Source organism: Octopus bimaculoides, chromosome 3 (genome assembly GCF_001194135.2).
Source record: "Octopus bimaculoides isolate UCB-OBI-ISO-001 chromosome 3, ASM119413v2, whole genome shotgun sequence".
Classification (NCBI taxonomy): Eukaryota; Metazoa; Mollusca; class Cephalopoda; order Octopoda; family Octopodidae; genus Octopus; species Octopus bimaculoides.
This window is the reverse complement of record NC_068983.1, coordinates 94,356,591-94,366,309: the sequence shown is the minus strand read 5'-3', so window position 1 is coordinate 94,366,309 and position 9,719 is coordinate 94,356,591. Positions and strand designations below refer to the sequence as shown.

The window sequence follows — 9,719 nt, the reverse complement described above, 5'->3', positions numbered from 1 at the left end:
CGTACGCATGCGTCATACAGTCTGCCTTTTACTCTGAGTGAGAGTCCCTTTGTCGCCAGCAGGGGTAAGAGCTCTCTAAACTTTGCCCAGGCTATTCTTATTCTAGCAGCTACACTTTCAGCGCACCCACCCCCACTACTAACTTGGTCGCCCAGATAGCGGAAGCTATCGACTACCTCTAGTTTTTCACCCTGGAATGAGATAGAAGTTGTTTCCTGTTTGTTTGCAGTCTTTATTGCACCTGAACATCTGCCACAAACAAAAACTAACTTGCTAGTTAACCTGCCTTTGATGTTGCTGCACCTCTTATGTGTCCATAGCTTGCACCGGGTACATCTTATAGAGTTACTACCTACTAGAGTTACTACCATGTTAAAGAGAAATCAGAATATATATATCTCATGATTTATTCCATCTTATGAATACGGTTTTAAACATCATCATCCTTTAATGTCCGTTTCCTACACTGGCATGGGTTGGACAGTTTGACCAGAGTTAGCAAGGCAGAGAGCTTCACCAGACTCCAGTCTGATTTGGCTTGGTTTCTACAGCTAGATGCCCTTCCTAATGCCAGCCACTTTGCAGTGTGCTAGGTGCTTTTAACATGGCACCAGCTTGAGCAGTTTTACATGGTACTGACATTAATGTTTTTTCATGTGGCACTGGCACAAGACTCTTGTAGGCCAATCCTCTTCACTAGTGGGAGTAGACTTCATGCTTCTGCTATGGGGAATGGATCTTAAGTACAGCAAGGCACCAGGTATCTCGGTCCTTTGTCATCTCGTCCGATAAATATATTTTGGTATTTTGTAGGTATTGAAAATTGAAGTTACTGCACTTTCATTAATTCTCATTGGAGTTTTTCCATTTCACTCACTAGTACGTGTTGTTAGATCTTATATAATCTTCCAGATTCTATAATTTTGTGCGTGGAACTAAACTTTTTTGTAATCCTTTGTGAGGGGAACACTTTCAAACACGTAAGCACAACTCTGTTCCAGTTTTCTGTTTTTTATTAAGTATTTCTTTTTCCATATTTCTATATCCCTACAAATTAAATCATATCTGAAATGTATATATACAATATTGATATCCATTATATTTCAATCAGGTTAATTTCAATCATCAACAAGTATCTTATTCCTAGATATATACATCGTCCTAGACTAGATTCAAAGTAGGAAACTTTATTTCTAAACCAAAGCAAAAATAACCTTACCTATCAAGGCACTAAATTACAACTACACATCTCAGTTATCCAATAAAATTTCCAACAAACAATAACTTACAGCTGAAAATATCCATTTGTCAGTTTACAGCACCAAACTTTAAAGAGCAACAATCATTTCTCCATTGTGTTTTCTTTTCTTTCTTTTTGAGAACTGTCCACTGCCAAAGACCCAGGTCGACTATCAGCCGAGTTGTTAACTTCACTGAAAATAGTTATTTTGGAATTAATGACAAGGAACAGGCTCCATATGGCTATTTAAGTAACATTTTTACCAGCAGGGGAGAACATTTTAATATTTTCATTTTCATCCTTTTATTCTAATGTTAACACTGCTTGATAAGATGGGTAAGTATTTATAATTAGCTACCATGTTAAACAAAAACAACTGATGAAGAGCAAAAGAGTGTCCCAAACCCTTTAACATTCGGATTATTAGCAGTTTGTCAAAAAGAAGCCAATAGAATAAGTACCAGGCTCAAAAGAAAAAGAAAAAAATACACACACACACACACACATATATATATATATATACAATGGACTTCTTTCAGTTTCTATCCACCAAATCCACTCACAAAAGTTTGGTTGGCCGAGGAAGAGGGACTGAACCTGGAACTATGTGGTTGGGAAGCAAACTTCTTACTTCTTATGCTAGAATGAATTTTAATTGGACAATATTTATTCCAATAAAATTTTACACCAACATAAAATTAGAAATTTATATTTCTGAATATAGAATTAAAGTATGAAGATTCAGCCTAGAAATAAAGTGTTAATACTTGGGATTTATAACATATTTATATGTTATAAATATAAAAGCTTATTCCATCATCATCATTTTGCATCTTCTTTACCAAGGTGGCACAAAGTGAATGAGAGTTGTCAAGGGCCAAGTTAGTTCTTATTTGGAATTTATGCTCTCCTAGACAGATTGGGGCCATGGTTCGCTAGCACATTCCATTTCTGACAGGTTTCTCTGGTTGAATGCCCTTCCTATCATAGGCACTTTACAGAATGTACTAGGTACATGTTATCAAGGCACCAGCATCAAGGATGTTGTCATGTCCTCAGCAAAGTTAAAGAACCCCTGATTATTCATGACTGTCTGCTTGATAAGCTGTTTCAGCATGATATTCAGTTAAAATCGCAAAAGTGGACATAACTAAACCAGCGTGGTTTATTCCAATTGCACATGAATAAATCAAGTACAAAAAAAAAAAAAAAAAAAAAAAAAAAAAAAAAAAAAAAAAAAAAAAAAAAAAAAAGAACCAACTGGAATCTAGAATGCTACTTGATACTCAAACCCTCTCTCTCTCTGTCACAGAGGTGATAAATGGACTACAGAGGCAAACTCCCTATATGTTTACATATTCAGAGTTCATATTCAAAAATAATCGGTAAGTACAACTCACTTTTCAGAAGCAGGTTGAATGTCATCAAATTGCAGAAAGCGCTGTGTCTTCTTCAGAGCTGATGACATATAACGTGACATTGGAGATGATTGTTCTTTCTTTTCAGCAGACTTTAAAAACAATATACAAGAAAAATTTAACAACATTTAAGAATTTCTCTTGAAGGGGAGAACAAAATAATTATCAATAAGACAATAATATAATCATGCACCTCTCTTATTATTATTAGTCAACAGTTCAGTCATCAGCTTGGTTCATCAGTGTACTTTCATCATTCATGCCTTCTCTATGACAGAGAAAATATCATTGATGAGGTCACAAATGGCAACAAAATGACTATAATGAATCTAGCTGACTGATTGATTAATTGACTGAATGATTAGTCAATTGATTAATAAAATGATTAAATGGTTAACAAGTTGATTAATATTAATAAAAGAAGTGAAACAGAACTAGTGTGTGTGTTTGTTATTGGCAAAATGACCCTTCCAAGTTACAATGAAATCTGTTTCAACACATTTCACATTAAGAAGCTTGCAAACCAAATACAGAAACAAAATTATCATTAAAAACAAAATGTAATTATTAACACTTTAGCATTCAGATTAAAGTCAAATGTAATGCTTATTTATTCACATTGTTTTGAATGAGTCATGCATTATCTTGTGGCTTCAAGATTTCAATGATGTGATTGTTTATTGTTAGAATGACATTGTAGGGCAGATGTGAGAGGCTGGATCTGGATGGTTTGAACATAAAATAGGTCAAATATTTTGGCCACATATGACTGGTCTAAATTCTAAAGGGTTAAAAGAAACAGTAATTATCATTAAAAGTTGATACTATTATTAAAAATTATAGACTCATCATTAAAATATATAATTAGTATTAAATATAAGAAAAAATATGATTATTTTAACAGTTAACAATCTCTCTATGCCATACATACCTCCTTTGCTGGTGTGGTACAGACTCTTGAGCTGACTGGGGTTGGGGGTTTAAAAGAAGGGTCTTTCCAGGTATTGGTTTCAGATCTAGAGGAAAAGGAGAAATGGTAACAACAGCAATAATAAAGAATATGTTCAGAGAACTAAGAAAAGTTTGAGATATGCAAATGAAAGTTATCCCAGGAACAGAGGAAACAGCAGCAAAATAGGAGTTTAAGAAACTGGCAAGTCATTTAACATCTGCTTTTCCATGCTTGCATGGAGCCAACAGAATTTATCAAGGTAGCTTTTCAACAGCCTGGTACCCATCCTGTCACCAACCCTCACCTGTTTCCAAGCAAGGTAATATTTCCCATAGTTAAACATGTTTTCCACAAAAGACAGGAAACAACCTCGCTTGTATGACAATGAAGCTCATTTACAACCATCATGTGATGTCTAGACTAGAGCATACACATATATGGCAGGTCTCCCTTAGTTTCTGTCCACCAAATCCACTCACAATACTTTGATTGGACCAGAGGTATAGAAGAAGACACTTGCCCAAGGTGCCATGCAGTGAGACTGAACCCAAGACCTCATAGTTAGGAACCAAGCTACTTAACCACACAGCCACAACTGGATAACTTCCAAAGTGTTAAGGAGACATGTTGTTGCTAGATTTTTGTGATATTAATATGCTGCTTTGACCAATACAGAACTTATAACAACAATAATGTATTTAACATAGGCACAAGGCCTGAAATCTGTGAGGGTGATGGTGGAGAATAGTGAATTATTTCAACTCCAAGATTTGACTGGTATGTTATTTCATCAACCCAGGAAGTATGAAAAGCAAATTTGGAAGGAGGCAAGCCCAAGACTTGACTGGTACGCTATTTTATCGACCTCAGCAGGATTTGAACTAGGAATGTAAAGTGCTGGAAGAAATACTGCAAGATACTTTGTCCTACACTCTAATGCTTCTATCATTCCACTGCCCTAATATAATAATATTAATAACAGTGGTCTCTGATTTGGGTGCAAACCCAGCAATTTTGAGGAAGGAGATTAGTCAATTACATTAACCCCAATATTTAACTGATATTCCATTTTATCAACTCCAAAAGGACAAAAAGCAAATTTGAACTTATTTTTCTGGTGCTTTAATGATTCCACCAGTTAGCTACCATAACAATTATAATAACTGACAATAATGATTTCCAACATAACCATAAGATCGCAAATTTTGTAGGAAAGTTCAGTTAATTTAATTGAAACACAACAACTATTGTTTGGTTAATTATTTTACCTAGCAGGAATTGCTGAAGCATGGAATAAACTACCAGCATCAGCTCTTAGCCGTCAAGACACTACATCCTTCAAAACTTCCATACTTCCTAAAATACACCAACAGTACACCTGATGCCCCCTAACCTTGTTTTTTTTTTAATGACTTATTCACTGTTCACTACCTGTGCATATTCTATGTACTGTTCAAGCAGTTTTGGCTACTTTTTCTATGAGTTGTAGTGCACCTGGGAACTGTATACAATAGGTTCATCATTATTTTAAAGCCAGAATGTAACTAAATAACACAAGGCATTGTTTGATGCTCAACAGATCTTCATGCTCTTCATCTTAGCCAAGTCTGTATCACAAAAACTGGGCAGGAAATATTTCAGATCTTAACAGTTACTAACCCTCTACAAAACTCAGGTAAGATCCACTACAGAATATAACTCAACATCTGCAATGGTTGTTACTACACATACAAACATCCTACACTGCATTAAAGGAAAAATTACATAACTTGGTTTGTATGAAGTCACTCATCAACACACTTCAATCTCTGGCTTCTCATTCCATTATTTTTTTATGCCATAACTACAGTGGCACTTGCTCCCCAGGATTTGTCAGACTCATGACGCCTACACACTCAGACATTTCCAACTTATTTGTCACTCCTCCTTTCATTACTGATATTGTGTCCACCCCTCTAGGCCCAAAACTGAACAGCAACCACACCAATCTTTGAGAGCCAGCAAAAGCCATGAGCACAGCCTTTTCCACCAGACTAATCTAATGATGTCTTCTTTTATATTTCTTCATCCTAAACAGTGGTTGGCAGCAGCAGCAGTGACATAACAACATACAGACTTTTCCATACAGACTTTCATAGCCAGGTGCCCTTACTTGTTTCCAAGTTAGGTAAGATTTCCATGTAGATTTTCTGGTCAGACGCCCTTCCTGTTGCCAACCCTCACCTGTTTCCAAGCTAGATAATATTTCTCTCATGGCCAGACATGTTCTTCCAGAATATTGGAAATAATATTTCTTATATGACAGTGACACTTTTTTACAACACTCACGTGATGTCAAGACAAGGGGATACAAACATACACACACACTCAAATGTGGTAATAATGGGTGTGGGATAAAAATGTTAGAGAGCTTAGTGGTCAAAACGATTCTAGTGTTAATATATTGTACGCCAAAGCCTTAAGGCAGGGTACATAACTCTGCTTGTCCCACCACTACATCAGAGTTGAATAGCTAGCAGCAAGCAGGAAGGACAACCAGCAATTAAAAAAAATCTGTTCCAAATAGAATGCTTTTATAAACCTAAACCACCTACCAGCTTACTCTAACACAAAGCAATTAAATAAAAAACAGATTCTCTAAGCTTTCAGGTTGCAGAAGCAGAAAGCAACACTGAACTAGGACATCCACTTCTCTACGCTTGCATGGGTCAGATAGAGTTTATGGAAGCAAATTTTCTATGGTCAGACAGCCTTCCTTTTACCCAACCCTTGCCTGCTTGCAAGCAAATAATACCTCCCCACAGGCAGACATTTTTTTGCAGAATGCTATTAATGAATGACACTGCTTGTATGACTGTCACATATTGTCAAAACAAAGGGGTGGGGTGTATAAACACTAAAGTGCACTGCTGGTGAGATGACAAAAGTCCGAGATGCCTGGTCTACTCAAGAATACCCATACTTCGCAGCAGAAGTGTTAAAACTGGTCCCTCTGGTGATATAAAACACTTGTGGTGGCACCATGTAAAAGTGCCCATGCGGTGCCACATAAAAGTGCCCAGCATGCTCTGCAAAGTGGTTGGCTTAGGAAGGGCATCCGTCCACAGAAACCATGCCAAATCAGACAGGAATTTGGTGCAGCTCCCCAGCTTGCCAGCTCTGATCAAATTGTCCAACCCATGCCAGCATGGACAACGGATATTAAATGATGACGATGATGATGATGCATGTGTGTGTGTGTGTGTGTGTTATTGTCTCCTTGCCTTGACTTTATGTGATAAAAGTGATAAGAGTAGACATCAAAACGTTGATGATGATATATGCAGGCATTACTCACCAACTGCTACAAGTATTAATCTTAGCATGAGAAAAATAAACAAATACTTCTCATTGTTATCAGCAATGAAGTATTCCAGTTGTTCAAGCAGCTTGACTGCTTAACTCATTGAATCAGCATGTGAAGTGGCTGAATATCCCACAGACACTTCAACCTTTAACTTAATCCTCAAACAGAAGCAGCAAGATACATTGTGTGACAAAACCAATCCTTTGAATTATGAGTACAATTCACACAATATGCTTCAACAGTTTCTCCCTCCACAGTTTCCCTCATAAAGCTTGCATTAATCAGAGGTTATGAGAAAAGACACACACCCAAGATGACATACAGTGGGATTGAACCCTGGATCTCATGATTGCAAAGCATTCTTAATCATTTGGTCAGGCATGCATCAATAGCATTCACATATGTGCACGTGTGTGTGTGCGTGTGCACACATACACATGTGCATGCAGAATTCCTACCTGTTGGCAGAAGCATCCATCCCATCACGCGGCCTTTTAGCTGTGTTCCTAGTGGAGTCATTGTCTAAGTTGTCAAACTGAAGACGTTTCTGAGCTCGGCTTTGAGCAATGGTATCATTGATGTTACGTAATTTCTCAGCAGACTGGCAGGTAAATAAAAGCAATTTTATTACTTATGTTGTTTGCTTTGAAAGTGACAAAATGATTAATAAAATACAGAAAGCAAAGAGGCTACAACATGAATTTGGAGGCCCAAAGAACAGTAATTTGATATAAATATATTTATATATCTTTGAGGGTCATAATGAAAGCTACAGGTCTGAACCTCAGCTCTAGTATAACTACCAAAAACTATATAGAAAAATAAAAAGTCATGATGTAAAGTAAGAGAATTTCTCATGCTCATTTTAGCCTAAATAGAATTGGTTGTATCATATGATTATTCTTTTGTCAGCAATATCAGAACTGAAATATCCATAGTAAATTTAGAATGAAAAATAAATGAATAAATTAAGCCTTTTATTTCATTACAGGAGAATGTGGGAATCACATGATAGTATGAAGAGGTGGGGTAATCAGGATATAGTAAAGTAAAGGACAAACAAAATATACAGTGAAAGAAGAGGAACAGGGCATAGAATGGTAGAAGAGAAATACAATTTAGAAGGGTAAGAAAGAAACACAACATAGTACGAAGAGGAAGAGGCAACACATTAAATGAATGATAGAGAAATAAAATATAGTATAGTGGGAGAGAAATATAACATAGTATGGTGGGAGAGGAATAGAATATAGCATGGGAAGAGAGAAATAGAATATAGCATGGGAAGAGAGAAATAGAATATAGCATGGAAAAAAACACAGCATGAGAAGAGAGAAACAGAACAGAGTATAAGAGCAATATAGAATATAGTAAAATGAATGAAAGATAAAACATAGTTTGATATTTTGTATTTTTACTTTATATCACATTTTATTATCAACAAATGTCTTTTGTTACAGGTTTCCAACACACCAATCACTGTTTCATTGCAATTCTAGAGGCAAGAATGACAAAGGCATGTTGAATCACATACACAGGTGTGTGCGCACACACATACATACATAACAAGCTTCTTTCAGTTTCTGTCTCCCAAATCCACTCACAAGGCTTTCATTGGTCTGGGATTATAGTAGAAGATACCTGCCTAAGATGCCATACACTGGGGCTGAATCTAAGACAACATGGTTGGAAAGCAAGCTTTTTAACCACACAACACACATGTGCATGTATTTGTGCATACTTTTACCAATGTAAACCAGCAAAAAAGTTTCATAAATTAATGTTTTCAAACTAAAATTCTGTATGGTATTTGTTCTACCCAGTCTGTCATCCTTGCCATTGTAAATTCAGCAAACCAGAGATTGGCCCATTGGTTGGAGAAAACATGCAATTATTCATAAAATGCAATATAATTTTTTTTTTAATATATATATAAACAAAAAGAAATAGAATACAATTATATCATTAGAGAAATTGAGATTAATTGTAATTATTACAAAAAGAAAATCTGAAAAGGCTGTTACAATGAAGAAGTTGAGATGAGTAGATAGAAAACATGTGAAGCTTACCCCAACTCCTTCTACAAAGCAGTACAACTGATCTGTCCTTGGAGTAAGTTGACCTTGTGTCTTGAACAGTGGACTTTTAGCATATGACACATGAAAGTTCTTCTTGCCTGCAACACTGGTATTGAAAATAAAGGAACATTGTTAAAACCAAAACAAATAAAACTTTCACATAATTGTTAATCTTGTTAGCAAGCAAAATGAGGTTGTGAAGGTTAAGATTAAAAGAAAAGTTGATGGAAAATGGATTTAGCAATATTAACAGATTTAAACTGGTAATACAAGAAGACTTAATTCTTTCATGACATAATTTTAATGAAATACACTGCCCATGTGAAGGCTCACAGCTCAGTGGTTAGAGCATTGGGCTCACAATCATGAGGTAGTGAGTTTGATTTCTGGACTGGGCTGTATGTTGTGTTCTTGAGCAAGCTCCACTTCATTCAGCTGTAGAAATGAGTTGCAACATCACTAGTGCCAAGCAGTATTGGCCTTTGCCTTTCCCTTGGATAACATTGGTGGCATGGAAAGGAGAAACCAGTATGCATGGGCGATTGCTGGCCTGCCACAAAAAACAACCTTGTCCGAACTTGTGCCTCAGAGAATAATTTTCTAGGTGCAATCTCATAGTCATTCATGACCGAAAGGTGTCTTTACCCTCTTACACTGTTGTTGACGGATTCTATATATATATATA

At 36.2% G+C, this 9,719-nt stretch overlaps 1 protein-coding gene across 5 annotated transcripts in view; it reads right to left on the bottom strand.

The window, feature by feature from the left end:
- Positions 1 to 9,719, bottom strand: part of LOC106877521 (retinoblastoma-associated protein) — an 82,510-nt gene that overhangs the window by 6,535 nt on the left and 66,256 nt on the right. For all 5 annotated transcript variants that reach the window (XM_052966334.1, XM_052966330.1, XM_052966331.1 and 2 more), the window contains exons 26-30: positions 9,026 to 9,140; positions 7,415 to 7,557; positions 3,590 to 3,674; positions 2,641 to 2,750; positions 1,290 to 1,433 (exon numbers count right to left, since the gene is read on the bottom strand). In XM_052966334.1, the coding sequence (XP_052822294.1) occupies positions 1,343 to 1,433; positions 2,641 to 2,750; positions 3,590 to 3,674; positions 7,415 to 7,557; positions 9,026 to 9,140 (544 nt within the window). In that variant the 3' untranslated portion in view covers positions 1,290 to 1,342. The remainder of the gene's footprint in view (positions 1 to 1,289; positions 1,434 to 2,640; positions 2,751 to 3,589; positions 3,675 to 7,414; positions 7,558 to 9,025; positions 9,141 to 9,719) is intronic.